We start from the raw sequence: 27,788 nt of genomic DNA, 5'->3' as shown, positions 1-27,788 counted from the left end.
ACTCGTCTATTGGCTTCATTTGATTTTGTACAAGAAAATGTTACAAGATTGCAGAGAAAATGTTGGTTTCCTGCAAGTGGCTGCAAAAGCACAGTCACACTGCCCTAAAACAAAATGTGTGACATTAGCTCATGTTTCCTGTTTGAGCTCGCTGACCTTGTTGCGTGCTTCCTCTTCTAGTCGTCTCTTCTTGTCCAAAGCTTTAGTGGTTCCACTTTGTTCCTCTTCAACCTTATTGGCTACTGTCCGAGCTCTCTCGTACTCCTCACAGCGGCCCATGTACAGATGACGTGCCTTGCGGAGGTTACTATCAGCGTCGGCCTAATCAACACAAATACTCATAATTAACCTGTATATTTTAGTGTTAGCAGGGTTTAGTTGAGGTATATAGTTAGTTCAAGGTGAACTGAGTCTATACCAGTTTCCTCTTGGCTCTCTGCCACTGCTCTTTTATGTCTCTGCGCTTCTTCTCGTGTTCCTGTCTGCGCTGTGTCATGGGCTGAACGAGAAAGAGAGAAAGGTTTTGTTTCTTCACAGGTTTAATTTATTTATTTATTTTAGACCTACTTAGGGTAAATCTCCCAAAACCCGCCAAGAACACATTTACATCACGCAAAACTCAAAAGAAACTAATTAGAAATGAGAAATTAAAATGTAATTTGGGAAATAAGGCACACAAAAAAATTCCTAATGATCCAAAAATTAGGCTTTAATTTGTATATAATATATTATAAATGTAAATACAATATTTACTGTATTATAAAATATTTAAAAACAGATTTATAATTATTTTTCAAAATATAAAACATTTTGATTTAGGACTGAAATGTGACCCAGACATTCCTCCGTTTCACCACATGTGCAAAAATACTTTCACTCTGTCCTCTCGCTGTAGTGTGTGTTGCCGGGGCAGGTGTGTTACCTGTAGAAACGAGTGTGTGTAAACGTTGTTTGTGGCCTGCTGTAAACCGCAGCTCTGCTCTGAGTCCTGCTCGAGAGCCAGAGAGAAGATAGACAACAGCGGCATGTGTTCCTGAGAGAGAGAGACAAGACTGAGAAACCTCCTTTACTCTATATACAGTCAGCATATGACACAGATTCGATATTAATTACAAGAATAATTGATATGATAATGATAATTCTGTATTTAAATAAAAATGAACGGGATTGAAACACTGATTTTTCATTATCTGTTGAACGCAGGACTTGGTTTTTTTTCAGGATATTCATGCTGTTTTTTTTTTTTTATCAAACAAAGGTCAACAGTAAATAGGGCTGACAAGGTCCAAATGACTAAAACACTATTAAATTATCATAAACAACTTAAAAATCGTCGATGTGACCTGTACGCTATATATGTTCTTGGATTATACTGTTAGAAGTTGTATAGATCACTTTTAAAGGGGTCATGAGATGGAAAATGATGCAAAAGGTCCTTGACATTTACAAATATATAGTATAAGAGGTTACTGTAAAATAAATACATATCGTACCTCAAAGCTAACTCCCCAGTTTAAAAAAAAATAAAAAATGTTTTCCACCCTTCTGAAAAGGGCAGGATTTGAAATTGGTAGAGTTGTGAAGTCATGGTTTTCCTCTACACGCTTCTTAAACATGCGTATCTAAAATCTATCCATCAGTTACTAGAGCGATAAAGCTGTAAGATGTTGAGAAAGACTGTCCAAAGATGTTGGACAAACTGCACCTCCAAAAACTGGACATGCTCTTCCAAAAGAACAAGTATTAGAAATGCATGGCTGAAGTTTATATCTATCTAAGTGAATAAATGACAAAGTTTTTGATTGTTGGTGTCATTTCTCAATTTCACAATTCACATTTTCTTAATTATGCTCAATATGCTGCCGGTTTTTCTAAATATTTTGCATTGAAATCTACGACACTGCCAAGAATTTTGTCCTTGGAGACAACGCCGGTAAATACATTAATTTATAATCTCTAAGTGTGTTTGTAATAAAAGTGAAGTCAGTGTTTAACGCTATTAAGAGACCAAGTGTGTCACTGAGTGCTGCAAATCTTGTTGAACATTAATATAATGCGTTAAGAAAGGCTAGTCAAGTTGAATATATGATGGTGTAGTTTATGCAATACGTATAAACAGTATATATATAGTGATTACGTGGATATTGTGCGATTATGTTTCGCAAATCATGGCATTGGGCATTTATCTGCGTTTCTGGAAGATGTAACCTCTTGAAACAGTGAATTAAAAATTTTAATTTTACAAATTTTACACTTTTTTGTAGCAAAAAACATTGCTAACGTCATAAGCTAACCTCCAGAAACATAACATAAAAATCTGAAAATGCATTGACCTCTTAAACATATTTTTATGAAAGTTTGATGGTGTTTTTTCAAGATTCTTTTACATTTTTCAGTGTTTGGGTAATATTTTAAGTTTGTACAGCATAAGCATCACTGGTGTCATTTCAACCTGCAGAAACACAACCAAACAAACACAAGGGAAGCTGAACTGATGTACCTGTATGATGTTTTGTTTGCAGGACTGGTAGAGTCTCTGAAGACCTTTAGAAAACTCGTTCTCTGCGACAGAAACACATAGAAAAGGAGTTATGAAAAACATAATACGACTCAAAGTTCAACTGGATATATTTTTTAAATGCATTTACAACCCATTTCCAGAATAGTTGGGCCATTTTGTAAAATGCAATAAAATCAAGAATCTGTGATTTGTTAAATCTCTTGAACATTTATTTCACTGACTAATGCACAAATAAAATATTTCCGTTGTTTTTACTGACCAACTTAATTTTATTTTGTAAATATAAACAAGTTTTGATTTTGATGGCTGCTACACACTCCTTAAAAGGTTGGGACAAAGGCGTGTTTACCATGGTGTCACTCAGAAAACTTTTCTTTGTATGTTTGTCAGTTTTAAAAAAAGGTTCAAGAGAAATAACAAATCCCAGATTGTAGATTTTACTGCATTTTACTGCAAGTCCCAACTTTTCTGGAAATGGGGTTGTATAATCAGAGGTCTGTCTAGATGGGCTGTTCAAGTTATCATTAAAAAAAGATTAAATAAATAAGTTGAAAAGCTTATGACAGTAAAAGCACATGCATTTCCAAAATCACCACAGGTCAGTAACAGAAACAGTGTGGCATTACCGAGAGCGATCCTCTTGTCTACGTAGCTGATGATGTCCTTCATGTACTTGGCAATATACTTGGCATAAGTCAGAGCCGAGTCCACGCCACCTTCACTGCGCTGCAGGAGGATATCAACCTCCTGTGGACTCACTGCTGACACACACGCTAAACATCAGACATCCATATATGAACCAATAACACTTCAGCTTTAAATGAAAAATAGCTGTGTTCAGAATGAAATACGAGAGAGACGCATATTGAGCAGTGTGTACTGCCTATTATATATTTTAAAGAGGCCATATTATGCCCTTTTAGAACGCATTGATGTTGTTTCAGGCTCTACTAGAACAGGTTTTCCTGCTTGAATGTTGATTATTCTCCTCATATTCTCCATTGTTGCGGCTCCTCTCTTCCCAGTCTGTCAGTAACGCTCTGTTTACTTCCTGTCTCTATGAAGCCCCTCCTCCTGAAAAGCACACTGTGCTCTGATTGGTCGGCCGGATCAGTGTGTTGTGATTGGTCGAGCGTTTTGAGTGTGTTTGGGAAATGTCCCGCCCCTTACCATAACCGCCAGTTTAACACACTACTAACTAACTCAAACAGGCCCCGCCCCTTTATTCTGCGCATGAATTATTATAATGAGGAATATTGTGATGTGTTCGTTCCTGGAAGAAACTCAAGACTACAATGGAGGCGTTTCAGGAGCTCAGAAACACTGACACTGATATAGAGAAGAACTCAGCAACATTACACACTAAACAAAGTACAAATGTATAAACACTATAAATTTTTACAGTCTCAAATAATAAGTCAAGAATCTCTCATTTAAAAATCCAATCACACTAGAAACTGAAGGTCAAGTCGTGTGCAATGCATTGTGGGATGTGTACAGCACATTCAAGCAGATATCATACAGGTATTCTATGCATACAGAACAATGCATAAGGTGCACACTAGGCATACTATGCACTTTTCTAAAATAGAAGTTGATATGCCATTCTGTTCATTAAAGGAACACTCCACCCATTTGCACTAAGCTTTGCATTGTTAGAAACCCAGTCATACTATCGAATGGTCGTGCAACACTCTCTCATTTTCCCCTGAGACGGGAGAAATCCGTTATTTACCTCTTACACTTCCTCCCACAATGACGCAAAAATCGTCATTTTGCGTCATTGTAGGAGGAAGTGTAAGAGGGGGGGATTTCTGTTGAGACTACAGACACTCGTTCCTCATCTTTCCCAGGGGGCGGGATCCGCTCACGCTACAGACCTATCACAGATCAGTGGGTGGGACTTTACTCTCTGAAACTGAAAGCAATATCCTCCATCTTGTTTGAAGCTAAGCTAACAGGCGCTGTGGAGACAGATGTAAAGTTATATGACAATAGCGGAGGAGAGTGCTCAATATGATATAGAAGAAGAGGATTTCGGAAGTCTGATGCTTGAATCAGGTGTTTGTGGCTACCTTTACAAGCCGCATTATAGCGAAGAGCAGCCGAGGCAGAAGACCTGCCTGCCGCGGACGAGGAGCCCGGACTGGCTCGAGTTAGGGCGGACTGGTGGCGCCGGTGATCTCACTATGCAACTACGAACACAGAGATAGAGTCCGTCTGCGGCAAAGAATTTCAACGATGACAATTTCTCCTGGACGAAATCTCTGAATCAGACGAGGACACGGACGTTTGTGTTGTGAACTATCCTAGTTTCGCACCGCATATGTTCTGACTGAACATCCCGGTACCATGCAATAATTCACCTTTTCCAAAGAAATACAAACGAGGAGTAATGCACTAATGAGTTCGCCAACTAACTAGACATTTTGTGTGAAATGAATTTCAAGCTCTGGTGGTAGCAAGCCTTGTAGACGGAAGAGTGATTTCTCTTATATGCAGATATGCGCTGTTCTGGATTAGTGGGAGTGGCTTGCGGAGCTGTGCAATGTGGTGCATTGTGGGAGTTGTTGTCTTTCATACAAATGCGTCCTGAAGTTATTTTTTGTCTTTCCTCGGTCACGAAGGCACCAAATTCAAAATTTATTTTACATTTCGACTACATATATGACCCACTTTTAATAAAAAACAATGTTCCTATGGGTGGAATGCCCCTTTAAAGACAGTAAAAGAGTGATTGACTCACTGCAGTCGTGGTGGTTGTACTTTCCTCCTCCTTCAGGACCCTGCCCTGATGACACCCGGTACAGGTCCTCCATAGACTGCACACATTCACAGGACAAACACAGCAACTTAGTACATTTTAAAGGTGCAGTGTGTAAGTTTTAGTGCATCTAGTGGTGAGGTTGTGAATTACACCCAACAGAAGTTACGTGGCTGACAGGAAGTGATGTCGTCGTCTGAGACAGCAGAGAGTAGCCAGTTAAAGTTTCTTTACAAAGATAAATTAAGAAATAACGTTGACTTTATTATTCAGTAAAACGATATGTTATTGCGAATATTATTGTGACTTGTTCATCATTGTGTCAGTGTTTTATTCGCTGACTTTAGCTCGCTTCTTTTACACGAAGAACAACATAGTGACGAAACGCGTTTGTCTGTTTAGGGCCACCGTAGAAACATGTCGGTGTAAGGAGACTTGAGACCTGCTTATTATAAGGTTATAAAAACATAACGGTTCATTAAGTAAGGTCTTTATACACCACTGAAAACATAGTTATGTATATGATATTGCATTTCTGTCAACAGATCCTCCTGAATATTGCACAATGCCCCTTTAAGGCTGAGGTCAGCATCAGATACATGTGGTGAGACTGTAGATGTCTTGCCACTTCCTTTGGTTAGATTTGGCTCTTCCGTTGCAGTGTTACTGCACCTTTTAGAGACTCATAATCCTTCAGAGGAGGAAGTGATCAAACACACTCTCCTAATATGCTCTCGCCATCATATGCAACACCGCAAATCATATTCATTCTAGTGAATCAGTTCATTTGTAATGATTCACTTGAACACGGATTCACAAACTTTTATGCCTGGTTCAGATTACATGATTCTGGCACGATCCGTTTGACGTGGGGTGTCGTGGGGATTCGTAAAACATGCTTCACGACGTCACGATAAAAAGACTAGCATGTTTAATTTTTTTTTTCGGTCCTCCACAACGGGTTCCGTCAAGAGTGAGTGAGTGAGTGAGTGAGTGTGTGTGTGTGTGTGTGTGTGTGCGAGTGAGTGAGCGAGAGAGCGAGTGTGTGTGTGCGAGTGAGTGAGCGAGACTGAGTGTGTGTGTGCGCAAGTGAGTGAGTGTGTGTGTGTGCGCGAGTGAGTGAGTGAGTGAGCGAGACTGAATGTTTGTGTGTGCACGAGTGAGTGAGCGAGAGTGAGTGTGTGTGTGTGCGCGAGTGAGTGAGTGTGTGTGTGTGTGTGCGTGCGCGTGAGCGAGAGTGAGCGTGTGTGTGAGTGCATTTGTGTGAGAGTGAGTGTGTGCGCGAGTGAGTGAGTGAGTGTGAGTGAGCGTGTGTGAGTGTGAGTGAGTGCATTTGTGTGAGTGAGTGTGTGCGCGCGCGAGTGAGTGAGTGAGAGTGAGCGTGTGTGTGTGAGTGAGTGCATTTGTGTGAGAGTGAGTGTGTGTGTGCGCGAGTGAGTGAGTGAGAGTGAGCGTGTGTGTGTGCATGCGTGAGTGAGTGAGTGCGTGTGTATATATGTGTGTGAGTGAGACGGCACGCGATGACTGGTCGGAAAGCAGTGTGTAAGTTTGTTAATTTAACAACACATTTGCATGTTCACGTTTTTAATATTTTAAGTAGGCATGTGCCGGTATCAAATTTTCATGCTGCGATTAATTGATTGAGCTTGTATCACGGTATACGGAATTATCACGATATTTTAATTGCTCAAGAGAAACGGATGGATTGGGGGGTGTAGAAAAAAAACAACTTGCATCACAGTCGGTGTAATTGTGATTGTCAAAACATTTGGTAACTAAACTGAATTTTACACAATTTTCACGATTTCAATTCAATTCTTGGGATTTGATTTCAATCTTGATTCAATATTGACTCTTTGGATAAATATTAGGTAAGGTACAGTAGATAGCCTACATGTTAATTTTTCTCAAGAAAAAATATATCTCACATAATGCTGTAAACATACAGAGAGCCCTGTCAGCTGGTATTATTAAAGGTTAAAAATTAACAAATTAAATTAAATATAATTTGGTTTTCATTATAATAACAATTATGACACAAGTAAAAATATAATACAAATGTAATATAGTGCACATATTTAGCAAAATACTCCTCTCTATAGCTATTTTTTTCTAGTCAACTAATGTATTGGTCATTAAATGGCTTTCCTGAGGTAAATGTAATGTTCTGTGACATAATTGTTCACCTGCAGTTTTATTGACCTCTTTCCATGGTTGAAAAACACTGATTGATGATATTATGTATGAGGCATAAATACCTTTCGGTAAGTTGTACTGTATCTTTAAATAAAAAGTAGCAGATGATCGGTTTACTTGAACTGAGGCGCTACCGCGATCTGTCACGTCACATTTACAAGCACCAAAACGGTATTTATTGTCTGAATTTCGTAATAAAATGGACAGAATCTGAGAGCTGAGAATTGTTTTCATATCAGAAGTAACCTGCTCTGTCTAGTCTGTCGGAATAATGTATAGAATAAATGTAAAGAACTGACTGAAAATAAAACGTTAAGGGCCAGATTTACTAAACACAGCAAATTAGCTGCAAAAATGACCTTTTCCACGCCTTTTCAGTCTTTAGTGAATCATGACAGATGTTTTTTTAACGTTGCACTAAACACAAGATGTTAGTAAATCTGACCCTAGGTCTTCTTCTAAGTAGTGAAATATGAAGTTCATTTCTGTTTTAGTTCAACAACTCTATGGTAAAGTGCATTTTAATTGTTGTCTGACAGACACACGGGAAATGAATCTTTTAGTTGAGGTTTTTCTTGGAAATGATATCAGTGGCTCTTCTGGACACTCAGAATGAATCATTTGTCATTAGCGATGTTTTGAGAAGTGTTTCTAGGAGACTCGTGTCTATATAGCGGTGCGGAGGAAACCATTTACTTGCAAGACAACGCAGGAAGCGACCCACACACACACTTCTAACAACATCCGCACTGTGCGCGCACACACACACACATGCACACACACACCCACCCACCCACAAACACTCAGTCACACACACATGCACGCACACTCACTCGCAGTCACACATTCACACACACTCACACTCACTCACACACTCTCTCTCTCTCACACACACACACACAAGCACGCACACTCACTCACACACACACACACACACACACACACACACTCACTCGCACATACTCACTCGCAGTCACACACTCACACTCACTCACTCACTCACTCACTCACACATACTCACTCGCAGTCACACACTCACTCACTCACACATACTCACTCACTTGCACACTCACACTCACTCACACACACTCACTCACTCACACACACACACTCACTCACTTGCACAGTCACACACTCACTCACTCACTCACTCACACTCACTCACTCATACTCACTCACTCACTCACACACACATACTCACTCACTCACTCACTCACTCACTCACACACTCACACACTCACACACTCACACATACTCACTCACTCGCACACTCACACATACTCACTCACTCACTCACTCACAACATACTCACTCACTCACACACTCACACTCACTCACACACACTCACTCACTCACTTGCACAGTCACACACTCACTCACTCACACATACTCACTCAGTCACTCACTCATACTCACTCACTCGCACACTCACACATACTCACTCACTCACTCACACATACTCACACGCACACTCACTCACTCACTCGCACACTCACACTCACTCACTTGCAGTCACACACTCACACACACACACTCACTCACTCGCAGTCACACACTCACACACACACTCACTCACTCACACACTTACACACACACACTCACTCACTCACTCACTCGCAGTCACACACTCACACACACTCACACACTTACACACACACACACTCACTCACACACACTCACTCACTCACACATACTCACTCACTTCCAGTCACACACTCACACACACTCACTCACTCGCACAGTCACACACAGTCACACACACACACACACTCACTCACTCACTTGCACAGTCACACACTCACACACACACAAGCATGCACACTCACTCACTCACTCACACACACACACTCACTCACTCACTCACACACTCACTCACTCGCAGTCACACACTCACACACACACACTCACTCACTCACTCACTCACTTACACACACACACACACACTCACTCACACACACTCACTCACTCACTCACACATACTCACTCACTCGCAGTCACACACTCACTCACTCGCACAGTCACACACTTACACACACACAAACACACACACACACACACACTCACTCACTCACTCGCACAGTCACACACTCACACTCACTCACACACACACTCACTCACTCGCACACACACACACCCACCCTGCTCTTCTCTGTGGGTGGCAGGGACAGAAGAGTAGTGCTGTCAATCTCTCCTTGCTCACACACACACACACACACACACACACACACACACTCACCCTGCTCTTCTCTGTGGGCGGCAGGGACAGAAGAGTAGTGCTGTCGATCTCTCCCATCAGTAACTCTGAAACACTGAGAGAGAAACACAGCTCAGAGTGATGCTCTTTTACAGACTCACTGGAGTTCTCAATAATCAACTCTGATGTTTCTTCATGTAGAGAAAAAAGACACAAATGATCTCTGAGGAGACATGTGAGATTAATGGAGCATGAGGAAAAAACGTTTCTATTTCCTCCATTTCATCTTTAGATAAAAACAACTGATATATAAAGAGGTAATATCTTCTTCTCTGCTTTTACATTAATCATTCTAAGATAAAATCTTCATTTGGTTGTGCAAGACAGTGTTATGAGGGGCAATGAAGCGTCAGATGATCACGTGACCAGAGGCCGTTTGCATACAGAAGGTCTTAAAGGCACAGCAGTGAAAATTGAGTTTCATTCTACAATTACATTACATTTATGGATTTAGCAGATGCTTTTATCCAAAGCAACAAAAGAAATTCATCACAGACACAAAAATATTCATAGGAATTTTAGAGAAAAGGTGGAAAATGGTCTTGAAAGAACAAAAAACAATAACATTATTCATTGTCTGTAGGGAATTTATATATATATATATATATATATATATATATATATATATATATATATATTTATTTATTTAAAAGGGAATTTACATAACATTTATTGTATCTAATGTATTATTACTTTTAAATATATTATTATATATTATATATATATATATATATATATAATATATTATATAATAATATATTTAAAAGTAATAATATATTAGATATAATAAATGTTATGTAAATTCCCTTAAAAAATTATATATATATAATTTATTTTTTATATTACATATGTTATATAATAATATATTTAAAAGTAATAATATATTAGATACAATAAATGTTATGTAAACTCCCTTTTAAATAAATAAATAAAATAAAATAAATAAATATATATATATATATAAATTCCCTACAGACAATGAATAATGTTATTGTTTTTTGTTCTTTCAAGACCATTTTCCACCTTTTCTCTAAAATTCCTATGAATATTTTTGGGTCTGTGATGAATTTCTTTTCTATTTAAATATATTTTCATTTATATAATATATATATATATATATATATATATATATATATATATATATATATAAATGAAAATATATTTAAATATTTAAATTACATTTAATTAAACTTTACCAACATTATAAGTGGCCTTTAGGGAAATATATATATACACATACACAGATATAAATGTAAATTTAAATATAATATTTTAAATATATTTAAAACAAATATTTGATTACATTACATATAAGTAATATATCTTTTTTATTAATTTTTAATGATTTATAATGAAGAAAGCGAGCGGGTAATCTGTGAAAGCAGAGTGTGGCGTCTTACTTGCTGCTGAAGGCCACAGCGATGGTCTCAATGGCCTTCTCAAAGTCTTTCTTCTGAGCGTCAGTCGTGCCTTCATAACTGAACCCTGGCGAACAGAGAAGAGAACAACTTCACTGTCACATCTCAAGCTTCTGCTTTGATAACAAATAAAACTAGAAGTGACATCACATTTAGAGGAAAAACATGGGAACACCTGTATTTCGGTTAGTCATGTGTCTGTGTGTTTCTCCTTACAGTGATTAGATGCTAGTTGTGTGGAAACTACTGTTTTGGTATATAATGTGGGTTTGCTGTATAATGTTAGTGCTGAAATATTTGCTTCATGCATGTTTATTCCACATGTTGATGAGTTTGCAATCAGGTTTTGGGTGAGTGTGAGAGGATGACATGGGTTGAGTTTAACATGACAGTTCGACTTGTGCCTTAAAACTCTCTAAATTACTTGAAATATATATTGATTAACCCTCCTTTGAAGTTTCATTGAATTTGTTATAATTTATATATATAAGCAAATTATAACAAATTAAATGAAACTTCAAAGGAGGGTTAATCAATATATATTTCAAGTAATTTGAAATATATATTGATTATGCCTTCAAACTTCATGAACCTCAAATTCAAGGACCTTTCAGGGACTTTCCAGGTCCAATACCCTCAAATTCAAGGACTTAACCCTCTGGGGTCCTCTTCATTTAGGGGTCACACTTGGCTCAGACACGGTCAAAAGTGACCGAAGCCTTGAAATGTAATTTCTTTTTTTTTTCAGGAAAACCAATGTAATATATTTTTGTTCAATAATATTCTTTGATTATTATTTAGAATTTTGAAGGGATTTTATGATACTATGCAATATTTATAAACATTTTATGAGGTATTTTTTCCATTAGAACTAATTTATATATATATATATATATATGTATTATTATTTTTTTTTCAATAAATGCAATATTTCACATTAAAATAAGAGTGGAGGCCTTTAAAATCCATTTTTTGAAGTGAGAAAAGTGCCATCTGGAGGCGTTAAAAAACAAAAACTTGTGTAATGTCCCGTAACCAGAAAGAAAACCGGAAGTGTCGCCTTTAATCACAGGAGAGTCGTGAATGCAATGGCGTATTGTTGTGTTTAATGATGGTGTGTCAATTCTAAAACTGTACATACATTTCTTTCATACTTTAGACTATATACAGTGAAATTCATTTATAAATAAAATATTTTTTTTATATGTAATTCAGAAAGTAAAAAAAGAAGCAGGAATGAACTATATACATATCCTATATTGGATGTTAACATCCAATAGTGTAAATCGCGGCAGCAGCTTCAGGTTGGTAGTCCAAAGGCATTGTTGTTTATCTTTACTTCCGGGGTTCTTCCCATCGGAGCCTCACTTTCGATTTCAAAATGGCGGCTGCGTGAAATCAGCGTATATAAAGGCTAGGATGGCTTGATGGGAGTAAATCATGGGCTAACTTTCATTTTAAAGTGAACTACTCCTTTAACGTAACGCATAAATGCGCGTAACTAGCGTTAATCAAGCAAGCTAGTGTGCATAGGCCATGAAGTGTGGGCGAAATTACACATTAGCGGAATTTAAAATATGGAATTTTTTCCAGGAAACTTCTTGCACAAATTTTTCCCTCGTATCTATGTATGTTTATTTGCAAAAACTTTCCAGGGTCTTGATTTTTTTTTTTTTTTCAGATTCACAAACTTTCAGGGATCTCAAGGACCCGTGGGAACCCTGTGTATATATATATATATTTTTTTTTTTCTATTGTGTTTTTTTTTTTTTTAAATGATGTTCTTTTGTTACTTGAAGAGGTTTAATAAAAGTAAAGAAAACTTTACAGTTGAACTGACCTTTGACCTTGGAGATAAGCGTTCCTGCTGCGGTGAGTGTTTCCACGGTGTTCAGCAGAGGGTACGTGCTGATTACCTGCCGCAACACCCGCAGAACCTCCCCTAAACACTCGTGCACCGCCGGCCGGCTGCACGGCTCCTCTTTCACTGCAGACACAGATAACATCCATGAGAAAACTTCTGCCTTCATCAACATGGACACGTTTTAGGCTGAAATCAATAAACGACACTCACTTTTTTATATGTTTTTAATCTAAAGCACGGCATTCTGATACTTTTAAAAGTGTATTTAGTATCCAAACAATATTTGTAGACACTGTAAATCACACAAAAACACAATGGGGCTGCATTGCCACATGTTAGGAAGTAGATCAACTGCCTCACATTTTCACCAAAACATGTCAGTTATTTGTCCACTTCCTACCCACACATTCCCACAATGCACTTCTCTGTGCCTGAACAACCCCGCTCAATACCACAAGAGGGAACTTACAGCCGCACACATGCTCTGATACTACGTCTATGATACTACATATTACGGTCAACTCATGATTTGTGGGTTCAACAAGAATTCATGAATCAAGGTTCAACAGATTCCAATGTTCAGAGCAATGACTTTTGTTTCACTTCTTGATATCAAACCATTAGCAAATGTTTTGTTTTAACATCACAGAACTTGTAGCAACTTCATCGTAAATCGACATCAGCAGTCGTGAACGTCTGAGGGGAAAAAAAGCAGGAGTTTGGCTGTGGAACCGTATCCTTTACAGAAGGACAATGAAAGCTGTTGTTGTGCACGACAAAAGTCCTTGTGTGTGTGTGTGTGTGTCTCCATGCCTAAATGCATGTTCAGAGTGTGGGTGTTCTTAAAAATGCAAAAAAACACACAACACAACACAAGAGCGTAACATTTCAAACAGTCGTTCCTCTTTGATGCAGCGCTGACTCCTACACACGTGTGTAACTCAGACAATTTGATGTGCAAAACTCCCTGTCCCGATGCCAGAGCGTTCTGGCTGGTTTCAAAAGCAATATTAATAGAGATTCAAGTCACTGATGTTTCACAGGAGAAAGTGAGGGGAATGTTTTTCTGTGCATGTTGATGCATGCATGGCGTGTGCAGACCTGAGCAAAGTTTCTTCATGTGCATGAACTGCCAATCTAAAACTGGCACGTCACTGTCCACCCTTCAGGGCTGCACGATACTGAAGACAAATGCGATATGCGATAACTCATTAAATAATGCGATACGATAATGTGTAAACTTATATAGCCTACATACGTGTTTCACATTCTTTTTGTGACGAGAAAACATCCCTACAGCTTCTGACAGTGAACATCAGTGTTTTACTGTCGCATAAGAAGTGTTATTTTAACAGAGTAAACCACGGGGTTCAGGTTATCCTACATTAGGGTTATTTAACAACAGAAACTCAATAATCAAACGTAAAAGCTTAGTTTTCACTGTATGAATTAAATATATCCTGATTCTTATTAAAGCTACGAAAGTTATTCAGCCGAGAGCAGCGAGTGATTTTCTCTTCATCTTTTGTTCATGACTCCAGTTATTGCAAGCCGTTGCGATATGCATATCGTGATTTGCAATATTTCGATATATTGTGCAACCGTCACACATGATACGATGACAGATATTAAAACTCATGCCATCTGCCCAAAAACAGCCCCACCTCTCATTTCAGCGCTGACTGCTGTTTTCTGTAAGGAGAAATGTGGAAGGCCTGTACAGACCTGCACGCCGCAGTCGTTCTGTGGCTGTGACTGTGAATGAATCGCCTTTTGTGGCTGAGAGCAGCTCCACTGCTGAGGAAACGACAACTGCGCTTGAAGACAAACATGACAACGCTACGTGACTTCCCAGAGGAAGATGGTATTGCTCAGCGGTTGCTCTTTCATTGCTCAGGAGATTTAATTGAGTTCTCTATTATGCTTCATTTAATATCAGCTTCATCTCAGGTACTTAGGAAAAGTCAGGGTTGAATACTATTTTACAGTACATGTAATATAAGGTGACTACATGGGTTAAGGTTAGGTTTATGTGTAGGTTCAGGGTTAGTATCTAGTTATTACCCAGCTATCGTAATTACTGTGATAAGTACATAGTATGTACATGGGAAATAAGACTGTAAAATAAAGTGCTACCAAAATCAAGTGAGTTGATGGCGATTTATCAGTAACACTTTACTTTAAAGGGTTAGTTCACCCAAAAATGAAAATTCAGAACACAAATAAAGATATTCTTGATGAAATCCGAGAGCTTTCCGGACCCCTCCATAGGCAGCAACGTCATTGCCACTTTCAAGGCCCAGAAAGGTAGTAAAGACATCATTAAAATAGTCCATGTGACTACAGTGGCTCAACCTTAATGATATGAAGCGAAAATAATATTTTTGTGAGTAAAAACCCCCCCAAAATAACGACTTTATTCAACAATTTCTTCTCTTGTGTGTCAGATCTCCTACGCTATTCGCGTAGTAAACACAGTGCATCGCTTCCACCGGGTTCTACGCCAGTATGCCGCCTCACTATTGGCCGACGCTGGTCATGTGAACACCACGACACATGCGTGTGATGCTGACGCAGGAGCTAGCCAATAATGAACCAACGTTTTGATATCTGACGCAGAAGAGAATTTCGTTTTTTTGCACACAAAAAGTATTCTTGTCACTTCATAACATTACATTTGAGCCACTGTAGTCACATGGACCATTTTAACGATGTCTTTACTACCTTTCTGGGCCTTGAAAGTGGCAATGACGTTGCTGCCTATGTGGGGTCAGAAAGCTCTCAGATTTCATCAAGAATATCTTTATTTGTGTTCCGAAGATGAACGAAGGTCTTACGGGTTTGGAACGACATTAGGGGGAAAAGAATAAATGACAGAATTTTCATTTTTGCGTGAACTAACCCTTTAAACCCTTTATATATAATGCATTATAAAAGTATCTTTCATGCATTAATAATGCCTTGTAATGCATCTTATAATGCATTGTATGATCTCATGAATAATTGTAACCACAGTTCTAATACTTATCTATTCACTGTTCCTCTACAATGCAAGTAAATCACTCGCATATGCGTCCAAATTTCACAAGAGGCGACTAAAATATGTCCTTAAAGGAACACTCCACCGTTTTTTGAAATAGGGCCTATTCACCTTCTTTCATACATTTAGATAGGTGGGCAAATGCATTTTTGTCTCAGTGCATGCATTGTTTTAGGTTGACAGGGTCGGCGCTAGCTTAGCTTAGCATAATGAATGGAATCCTTTGTTGCCAGCTAGCATGTCCTGAGTAAAAGTGATATAAAAAAACCCCCCACCTAATTACTTCTTGTGGCCTGCGTATTCACAACGAGTACAAATAGCGATGCAGATTAACACTAGGCGATTTCCTAGGCAGATATTGACTTATATATTAAGGACTATATTAGGGGGAAGCACAGGCGAAGCACTGCTACTTGGGCGTGATATCTCTGCGCCCAAGTAACAGTGCTTCGCCTGTGCTTCCCCCTAATATAGTCCCAAGTCAATATCTGCCTAGGAAATCACCTAGTGTTAATCTGCATCGCTATTTGTTCTCGTTGTGAATACGCAGGCCACAAGAAGTAATTAGGTGGGTTTTTTCATTTTTTTATATCACTTTTACTCAGGACATGCTAGCTGGCAACAAAGGATTCCATTCATTATGCTAAGCTAAGCTAGCGCCGACCCTGTCAACCTAAAACAATGCATGCACTGAGACAAAAATGCATTTGCCCACCTATCTAAATGTAGGAAAGAAGGTGAATAAGCCCTATTTCAAAAAACGGTGGAGTGTTCCTTTAATTAGCCAATGGCTAGTAAATTGTACGACTAAAGTCGCCTTTAATCGAGGTAGACGCAAATAATAAGTTTAGCGCATATATAATTTAAAGATAACTCATGTGTGCTGTGTGAGAAGTTTTGTCTGCGCAAACGGCACATCCGAAGCACGCGCCCAGAAAGCTGCGTCTGACAGCACGTGAATACTGAATTAAGCTCTCTGACTTCTTGCACTTGAACGGACAATTTCACACAAAATTATGACAAAATGTCCATCTTGGTGAGTATCCTAGTAAACATAGATGGTTACGTCTTCAGTGGAGAAGGAAAACGCATGTGTAACAGTATATTGGATCAGTGCATTATGTCTTAAAGTGACAATAGCCTAATATTTCTGCAGCCTGTGTTTTTAATGTTAATCAAACAACAGACTCACTACAAAAAAAATCACTTGACTGAATTACTTTTGTATCTTTAATAAGGATTCATCTATATTTAATTTCTACAGTGAAGACTGTTTGATTAGGCTACTTTATTCAATTTCTGTACATAATCTACCTAATCTGTATCTAAGCACTGTTAGATCTACCTGTAAAACCTGAAAAGCACTGTTTATTTAATTTGCATTGTGTTTATTTGTGCTATTGCTTGTAGTTTTGATCTTATTACAGACTATTTACTTGACTTCAATAGTGCTTGAAATGTATATTTTATATTATATTTATGTAGAATTTATTCATTTGCATTGTTCTTGCATTCCATGTAAAAGGTCAAATAAAAAATGCACTAGCCAATGGCGACTCGAGCTTCAGTGTGTCCGTAGAGGGTTTGTTGTTACACCTTTAGAAAGTTGAAACACATGGCAAACAACCAATTTCAGTTATGCATTTTAACATACATTATGATTGCATTAATAATGAATTTATACATAAAGGCTTTATAAATGCAATAATAATGTATTTATACATAAAGGCTTTATAAATGCATTAATAATGTATTTATACATAAAGGCTTTATAAATGCATTAATAATGTATTTATACATAAAGGCTTTAAGGAAAGTGTTACCTATTTTTTATGCCAGGGTTCCCCAAACGGGGGTTCTTGAGTTGATGAAAAGTGAAAACGAAATCATAAAATGTACATTTAAAATACATAAATAATTTAAATACAACAAAACATAAGTAAAAAAAGTTAAAATTATATTTGTTTAGCTGCATGTCATGTGACCATTAACCAACATCAGAGAACTATGAACATGCAAATGTTTAGGTGTTATTTAGTATTATTTATGCACTATTATAGTTGTTATTAGCTTTTATCTTATTCAAAATGTTAATATGTTTAATTTTCAGTTTTTATTCAATTTTTATAGTTAGTAATTATATTGCTTCAACTTTTAGTAATTTTAACATTTTAAAATTACAATAACCATAAAATGTTTTAGTCAACAATAATAACTATTATTCTGAAATACTACACCAAATGGCTGAAAGAAAGATGTGTCTTGAGATGACATTGGAAACATTACTATTGCAACTCTACATGCAGGGCAGATGTAAACAGGAAGTAGAGCTGATGAATATAGCAACGCTTTAAGGAAGTCCACGAGGCCTGAGGAGACGCGACTGACTTCTGTTCTTCACAGAGCAGACGTGACACATCTCTCTCCTGATCTCTGCGTTGGGTAAAGGTGCACTGCGTTCAGTTTACAACACACGTGACGGAAATCATTATGTCACAATATATCGCAATACAAAAATGCAACAATGTGTATATTGTGTATAGTTCACCCAAAATAAAAATTACTGTGTGAGAAAAAAAAGAGAAAAGTTTTCAGAGTTTTAGTGTCAGTACAACATTAAACTACTATATATGTGATATAATGTATAATAATGCAATGGGGGAATATTTGTGGGTCCTGTATGCCAGATGTCGTATGTTACCAGTAAAAGTGGCCTACATTATTTTAAATATATCTAGTCAGTGAAAGAGTGCATATTCGTCTAAAATAATTCAGTATTTTCATCTTCAGAATCATGAATATTGTTATTCTGGTGTCTCTATTGTCCTGTGCATTGGGTGTCAGCACCAAGTCCGAGTCTATTCATTTACACACACAATGCAATACCAAATTTAGCATTTTAATCAACAGTACAGTTGTGTGAACTACTTTTTTTGCATGTTTACCATAAGAGCAGCTCAAACACTTCAGTTTGCCAATAGTCCTTTGTGCAGCTTCAGTGTCACATTTCAAGGAGTGAGTGACTGTGCATGAAGACTAAAGGAGGAATATCAAAAGCCCCACTATAACACCACATCACCACATGCGGTGAGAAGAAGGAGGGTTCAGGCCTTCCCTCTGTAGGGTTTAGCCCGTCTAACACTCTCTTCAGGGTTTGAAATTAACACTAGCTAAATGCGTGTATAAATCAACAGTGGCGGGTAACGCTATCAAATCACGAGCCAATCTGGCGTGTTACTTATTATGTTTACTCACTTTGCTGGGGAAGTTCGTGCAAGTCAATTTAGCACTAATACTGGTGAGTCGTCATGATATATTAAACGTCACTACGCAACAAATAACGGCGCGCTTGTGCATTTGCATTGAAGCAACAGCAAAGATTAAAAAGCATTTGGTGAACAGAAAATACATTGTAATTTTTCAACATCCTACATCTTCTTTGTATTGAAATAAAATACATTTTTGGTGAAAAGCATGAGGATGAAAGAGGAAGGGAGGAGATGCTGGATGACAGGATTTTGTTTGAATAAGAAATGAATGTATGAAATCCAATTGGCTGAGTACTGACACAAATTTCACAATTCAATTCGATTTCGATTCACAAGCTTGCAATTCGATTCGATTCAATATTGATTATTTTGGATATCAGGTACAATACATGGCAAATTTCCTCAAGGAAAGCAAATCTCTGAACTAATGCTGTAAACTATGGGAGTCAGTTGTAGCCTATAGGCTTCATTAGCCTACTATAATATTGAAGGTAAAAATGAACTGATTTGTATACAAACACTTAAATTACACTTTTATTTATTTTTATAATAATAAAGTTTCATGAAATGTAAACATTTAAATGGTGGCTGTCATAAAAACTTGCTAGATTTATTCAAACATGCATTAAATATTGACGAACAATAAAAATTATAATGAATATGTAATATGGTGCATATATTTAACAAAATGCTCCTCTAGAGTTAATTTTTCTCGCTGACTAACGAGTTTATGGTCACTGGATATGGTTTTTCTGAGGTAAATGTGACGTTACATGACAATGTTTACAAGCTGTTTTACTGACGTCTTTCCACAGTTGAAACACTGATTGAGCGATTCCATGTCACATGATACAGATTTCGATTTCGATCTTTTAACACACTGTCAGATGCTCATTCATGTTTATTTCGCGCTGTAACTGGTGTTATTAAGGCGGAAGAGAAGATCATGTGCTTCTCCTGAGCTGAGCCAGAGCGATCTCACGCCACAGCACCAAAACGCTATTTATGTTTTTGAATTTCGTAAGAAAATGGACGTAATTTGAAATCTGAGACTTTGTTTCATATTAATAGTAACAAAGCACAAAGATTATTGCAATTTATTGGATGGGATGCGCTACATTCATTCATCAACTGAACACAGGATGACTAATCGATTCTTGGGATTTAAGAATCGATTAAAATCGAGAAATCTATATTTTTTACCCAGCCCATATATATATATATAAGATGTGACATAGTTAATCAGGGCCCCTATTCATAAAGATTCTAAGAATCCTCTCAGAAAACTCTTAGCTTAAAAACTTTTACGTAGGAGTCTTAGCTTAAAAGCGATTCGGGACCGATCTGAGAGCAACTCTGAGTAAGGAAAAGACAAAAACTTTTATCTTAGTAAGGAGGCGGGGTTGACCCCGTTGCTATGTATGACACTATCTTTTGAAGACTGTGATTGGTTGGTTGACCAAGAAGGAAAAAAAAAAAGTGATTTTAAGTATAGGGTCTATTCTAAGCCTTCACTTTGAAATTACATGCGTAATTTTTCCTATTTGACCGTTCTCTCAGAGTCACACACACACACACACACACACACACACACATTATAGGCCTATATGTGTATATAAATCCTTTTTTTATTTTCCATACTGTTAATTTCCTATAAGGTATTTGATTGCTTAGAATGATAAAAATTGTTCCACTCTTTCCAGTTACACTGATTACTGGCATGTCTATTTAAGTGGTGGTTTGAATGTTGGTTTTAATGTATCAAACATGGAATTTTCCCAGGTGCCAAATATCATAATGTAGTGATTACTTTCATTTCTGGCGCTATGGCATTTCTGCGCTGTGCTGGAGATATTAGCGTGTCTCTAATAAGATCAGTCTCAAACATGATCCCTGCACGATCTAATCTATAGCGTCTTATTAACTCACTGTCATCCATCGTCTGCAACACATTTCTTCTCCCTCTTCGTCTTTCTGCCATTTTCTCCTCAGCTAAAGAAACTCTTAAGCCTCTTAAAAGTCCTCGTCCGTGCTCCTAACAATTTTAACCTTAAGACCTCTTTTAAGGGTTAAGATGCTTCCTGAATTACTTTTTTCTTTACTAGGATTTTTTCTTGAATTTTAAGAGTAAACGCCCACATTTCTAAGAATTTATTTATTCTGGTTTATTTATTCTTCTTTTTTCTTTTTTTTTTCTTTCTAGTAGAAGTTCTGAATGGCTGGTAACTTAAAGAATTGAGTAGCAAAACTGTCCGGTGAGTGAAAAGGTTCATTTAAAACCCTGACTCTTTTAAGGGAAGGTGAAGCCCAGCGGACGTGTGTAATCTCAAACTGAAGCCTGCAATGAAAACATCTGACGCACGGTTCCTCTTCCTTCCTCTCTTTCTCCACGGAAACACTCTGTCAAAACGCATGTTACAAATGGCCATTCCTGAACTCATGTTTATGATCAGCTTATGTGGGCTTTCTGATGGCTGAGATTGATATCTAGAGATTGCTGATGAGTTGCATATCAAATACAGCGAATATAATTGAATTCTAGTTTTAATTTATGTAGTAACACAAGACATGAGTGTCTTTCTTCCTTCTACAAAAAAAGATGGAAACAGAAATATGTTTAAACAATAAACACAGCAGTGACTAAATAGTTCAATTAAGTCTTCTGTCTATTAATATAGAAAAAAAACCAATGGCATAACTTGGTTTATTTCTGACAGCTTCATATAATTATTTAAATATTATATATTAGTTTAGCAAATGAGTAAATATATACTATATTGTAAGAAATTTGAGTAAATATATACAAAAAAATATTTTACACAATATTTACTAATATTACAATCAGATTTCATTTTTTAACTTAAATATTAAATATTTACATATTTTTAATTGCAAATTATGTACAATATATTATTTAGCAAAATATGTACTAATATTACAAAATCAAATGTTTTTATTCAATTTCTACATGTTTGTTCATTTATATATTCATATATATTTTATTACATATATATTAAACATTTTAATAAAAATGATCGCAAATTGAGTAAATATTGGGTCGAAAAAATTATTTTAGACAGTATTTTCTAATATTACAATCAAAAGTATCTTTAATTTTTAGTCATTTATTTTATTAATTTATTTTAATATTAAACGTTTACATTTTTAATTGCAAATTGAGTAAATAGTGTGTGCAATAAATTATATTAGACAATATTTATTAATATAACAATCAAAAGTATTATCTTTCATTTTTATTCCTAAATATTAAATGTTTGCATTTTTAACTGCATATTGCACAATATTACAATCATAAATATATATTTTTTCATTTATTTAAATATTAAAAATATTAATATTTTAAAATATTAATATTTTAATTGCAAATTGATTACATATTGTGTACAATTAATTGTTTAGACAATATTTACTAATATTACAAACAAGAGTATTTAAAAACAGAAAATGTATATTATTCAGCTGCATTATCGGCCAAATTGAAACCATTCAACGATTAATCGCATCCAAAATAAAAGTTTGTGTTTACATAATATGTGTGTCGACTGTGTATAATTATTTTGTATATATAAATACATATATTTAAGAATTATTTGCATGTATATACTGTATATATATTTATATTAAATATTTTACACATTTTTCTCAAACATATACATGCATGTGTGTGTATTTATATATACAAAATAATTCTACACGGTACACACACATATGTTATGTAAACAAATCTGACTCCTGTTGCTGATCTGTGCTGCGATTCTCGTTCAGCTCACGATTTATTAAGCAGACACGTTCAGTTTTTAGTTGTAGTGTCTGTTCTCTAACCGGTGTTGCTTCTGAATACCGCTAACACCGCCAACACCGACTATCGTAGCACACCCCAAACCTCATACCTTCGCCCAGCACCATGTCCTTTAGTTTCTCCACGGCCTCTGCGAAGCGGGCGACGTCTCTGAGCAGCGAGGGGATGTCCTCCACCTCGATGGCCGACGCTTCGCCACCGTCTGCCTGTCCGAAGCTGAGAGCGGCCCGAGCGTAGCTCTTGTGGAAACTCCACGTCCCGGAGGTCTGGAAGGGGAACCCGGCGGCGCTGGCGTGGCGGCTGAGACCCGTGGGCCGTTTGATGGTCCCGACAGGAGAACTGCACCCCGTTAGCTTGGAGTGGGCCGCCGGTGTTCCCGGGCAGGACGAGGGCACCGAATCAGGAGGAGCCAGCGTGCACAGGCCATCGATAGTGTCATAGTGAGAGAGTTCCTGAAGGATGGACAACTGGGTTACCATGGGAAGGAGAGAGAGGATGGAGAGTGAATGACAGGATTATGGAGAGGAATACTATGGGCAGGGTTAATGGTGAAATATATGAGGAAACAGAAATTGGTTTAAATAACAAAACAATGAACTCAACAGTGAATAAATAGTTAAATTAATTATTAAACCATTTTTCTGCCCAGTAATATAGTTTTAACTGTCAGCGCTCAAGGCTGAAAACATTGGTGCATTAATATAAAACATGTGCATTTACATGCATTTCTCACCTAAAAATTTATCATTTTTTCTTTATATATATATATATACACATTTCAGAACCTTTTTTTTTCTTAAAAAATAGAATGGATGTTATCTTTTGAACTCTTGGCATGAAGACAAACCAAACAAAGGTTTCTACCAGTCTTTCATGATTTTGCATCACTATTTCAAAATAAAGGTCTGAACAGTCTGAAAATATTCTTGTTACAAATTCTTGTTTCTCGGTCATTTGTATTGAAAAAATTTGTACGACCAAACATGAAAAACTAGTTAAATATTTGTAATTATTATTAATTTAAATATATATATATACACATTTTATGTGATTATATATATATATATATATATATATATATATATATATATAACTTAATATTATTTTTTTATTGCAATTTGAGTAAATATTACATATACAATAAATTATTTTATGCAGTAAATTTACTAATATTACAATAAAAATAAATAAATAAAAAAAATATATATATATATATATTATTTATTTAAATATGAATTATTTACATATCTTACCATCTAACATATCTAGTCTGGTTAATTTGTTTATTATTTAACACCATATCAGCAGCAAAGGCTATTTTATGACAAGCTCAGAGTATTGAAAATGAAAAGATTCATAATAAAAAATAAAACTGCAATAAATATATAAGTTATAAACAATTATGATTTACTTACAACAATATTAACCTCTTAACGGTCTGTCCCATTTTTTGGGCATATTCTCCAAAACGACATTTCCAACTTAAATTGTTCTAAATCTTGAATACTTTGGAGCACAGACTTAAGTTTGGTCTCTTTTTAAAGGAGAGGCATGGCAGATTATTGTAGAAGTGGAAAAAAAGAAAAAAGTTAAATAAATAAAAAATGTATAGAAGTAAAAATTTATAAAAATATAATTTTATATAAAATATATATTTAAAAAAAACATGTTTGACTCTAAAACGGCAAGAAAATAAAAGCCAAAAACCTCAAAAAGTTATAAATTTGACGTTGATATCTCAAGAAATGAGCTTTCAGTGAGACTCTGTTTGGGCGCAGTACCAGACGCTTCCACTAGACTACATCCAGGCTCCACTGATGACCATATAAGGAATCTTCCATTTCCATCTATGTGTGAGTGATCTGAACCATATATTTCCATAATTTTCATACAATTTATGACATCCTATTCAGAAGTAGATTTGATAATCCTATTCAGATTTGAATTCAACCTCTAACAAACACATAAAAGCAGGGCTGCCAACTTTTGAGTTTAGTTTCGAGGGAGGCGTAAAAAAAGCAACTTGCATCACAGTCGGTGTAATTGTGATTGTCAAAACATTTGGTAACTAAACGAAATTGTATTATGTTCAGTGACACCATGTTACAATGCTTACATAGTACAATGACTGGTAGTCTACTGTTTGTATTATTGCCTAACACGATTTAAAAATAAATTCTTGGGATTTGATTTCAATCTTGATTCGATATTGACTCATTTGGATAAATATTAGGTAAGGTACAGTAGATAGCCTACATGTTAATTTTTCTCAAGAAAAAATATATCTCACATAATGCTGGAAACATACAGAGAGCCCTATCAGCTGGTATTATTAAAGGTTAAAAATAAATATAATGCGGTTTTCATTATAACAACAATTAGGCTATTTAATGACGCAAGTAAAAAATATAATAAATATGTAACAGTGCACATATTTAGCAAACATTTAGCCATAATTGTTCTCCTGCAGTTTTATTGACCTCTTTCCCCGCTTGAAAAACACTGATTGATCAATATTATGTATGAGGCCTATATAGTTGTACTGTATCTTTAAATAAAAAGTAACAGATGATCGGTTTACTTGAACTGATACGATACAGCGATCTGTCGCGTCACATTTACAAGCGCCAAAATGGTATTTATTGTCTGAATTTCATAATAATATGGACAGAATCTGAGAGATGAGAATCAACCTATTTCATATCAACCTATTTTATTTCAACCAAAATGTTATCTTTTGAACTCTTGACATGAGGTTTCTACCAATATTTCTTGATTTATTATGTTCATCCAACACAATCTCACAGCAATTTGTAACCGTCTATTTTACATTTTGCTTAATTGGTGACTAATTTGTGTGAATTCGTACAATCTCACATTTCGGAAAAAACGGATTTGTTTAAACCCCAGTGACGGATGCGTTTAGTAGCAAGATTAGGGGTGGTACTTCTTAAAGGGATACTCTACTTTTTTTGGAAATAGGCTCATTTTACAACTCCCCCAGAGTTAAACAGTTGAGTTTTACCGTTTTCGAATCCATTCAGCCGAACTCCGGGTCTGGCGGTACCACTTTTAGCATAGCTTAGCATAGATCATTGAATCGGACAGGACCATTAGCATCTCTCTCAAAAAATGATATGACGCAGCGCCTGAAAATAGTCCCCAGCTCGGTAACTTCCAACGTGACCGGGACTAAGTTTGTCTAACCTATTAGACCTATTTTCAGGCGCTGCGTCATATCATTACGCCTGCTGGACTCATGGTACGGCAGCAAAGTTTCTTGATTATTACGTTAGTTCCTAGCCATATCAGCCTAGAAAATCGCAACTTTTCATTTTCCGTCGGTCTTAGTACACAATGTAACTACAGAAGAGTCAAGTTTTAAATAGGAAAAATATCAAAACTCTTTGGTCATTTTTTTGAGAGAGATGCTAATGGTCCTGTCCGATTCAATGATCTATGCTAAGCTATGCTAAAAGTGGTACCGCCAGACCCGGAGTTCGGCTGAATGGATTCGAAAACGGTAAAACTCAACTGTTTAACTCTGGGGGAGTTGTAAAATGAGCCTATTTCCAAAAAAAGTGGAGTATCCCTTTAATGAGTTTCTTTTACAAATCAGATTCAAATCTTACGAATTCACCACCTTGTAAAATAGTTTTCCGTGAGATCGGGTTGGTTCATCACTATTTCAAAATAAAGGTCTGAACACGCCTTATGACTCTGAAAATATTCTTGTTGCAAATTAATAAATTACTGTTCCTCTGTCATTTATATTGAAAATCAGTCACCAAATATGAAAACAAGAGTTTGTAAAATTTCAAATATTATATAGTTTAGGGCTGCACAATATATTTAAATATCGCAAATGTACATATCACGATATGCAAATCGCAACGGCTTGCATAGCCTTATCTGATTGATTTTAATAGGCTGCTTCAAAAAGTGTCAAAGTTCAGGTTGACGCATATAGAAAGAAATCGTGTGTGTGTCAATAGGATGTGTGTGTGCATTACGGTCTTAAAGTGACAGTAGCCTAACACAGTAAACCTGCTGCTGTCAGTCAAACACCAGAAGAAAAGAGAAAATCACTCACGGCTCTTGACTGATTAACTTTAGTAGCTTTAATATGCATCAATGTATATTCAATTCATGTGAAGACTATGCAGCGTTTTAGTTTTACATTTGATTATAATGTTTCTTACGTGAATGCTACAGTTAAACAGATCTAATGTACGCCTGCCTGAAAACTCAAAGCACTGTTTATTTCATTTGTAATTTAGTTTTTTATTGTATTTGTCCTATTGTTTGTAATTTGCCCCTTTGTTATTTTTAGTAACAAAGATAAATTAAAATAACTAATCATCCACTATATTCAGGTGTGTTTACCTGAATAGTTTCTTGATGTTACGTTTTCAGGTTGATATAACTATATATTACCAAGTTGAGCAAGAGTTGTTGGGATTTAAATAGTGTTTGTGTACATTGATGTTAAAATGGCTTGTGATATTACTTTTTATGTAATGCTAAAACACTGTCGTTCACTTTCAGAAGTTGTAGTGATGCTTTCTTTCCCCAGAAAGAATGTGAAATATATATTGGTTATATAATTTTCAGTTCTTAAATATATTTATAAAGTACTGGT

General features: G+C 36.3%; 1 protein-coding gene across 2 annotated transcripts in view; it reads right to left on the bottom strand.

Annotated features, from left to right (window-relative positions):
- Positions 1-27,788, bottom strand: part of arhgap45a (Rho GTPase activating protein 45a) — a 51,258-nt gene that overhangs the window by 22,394 nt on the left and 1,076 nt on the right. Inside the window, exons 2-11 of one of the 2 annotated variants that reach the window (XM_084119611.1) lie at positions 23,238-23,613; positions 12,994-13,140; positions 11,136-11,220; positions 9,718-9,790; positions 5,268-5,343; positions 3,148-3,279; positions 2,501-2,562; positions 923-1,033; positions 419-499; positions 157-321 (exon numbers count right to left, since the gene is read on the bottom strand). In XM_084119611.1, coding sequence (XP_083975737.1) covers positions 157-321; positions 419-499; positions 923-1,033; positions 2,501-2,562; positions 3,148-3,279; positions 5,268-5,343; positions 9,718-9,790; positions 11,136-11,220; positions 12,994-13,140; positions 23,238-23,613 — 1,308 coding nt within the window. The remainder of the gene's footprint in view (positions 1-156; positions 322-418; positions 500-922; positions 1,034-2,500; positions 2,563-3,147; positions 3,280-5,267; positions 5,344-9,717; positions 9,791-11,135; positions 11,221-12,993; positions 13,141-23,237; positions 23,614-27,788) is intronic. The other variant, XM_084119612.1, reaches the window with a different exon arrangement.

The sequence above is a fragment of the Abramis brama genome (assembly GCF_963993115.1).
Source record: "Abramis brama genome assembly, chromosome: 7".
NCBI classification, from domain to species: domain Eukaryota; kingdom Metazoa; phylum Chordata; class Actinopteri; order Cypriniformes; family Leuciscidae; genus Abramis; species Abramis brama.
The sequence above is the reverse complement of the archived record's forward strand: the minus strand, read 5'-3'. Positions and strand labels throughout refer to the sequence as shown.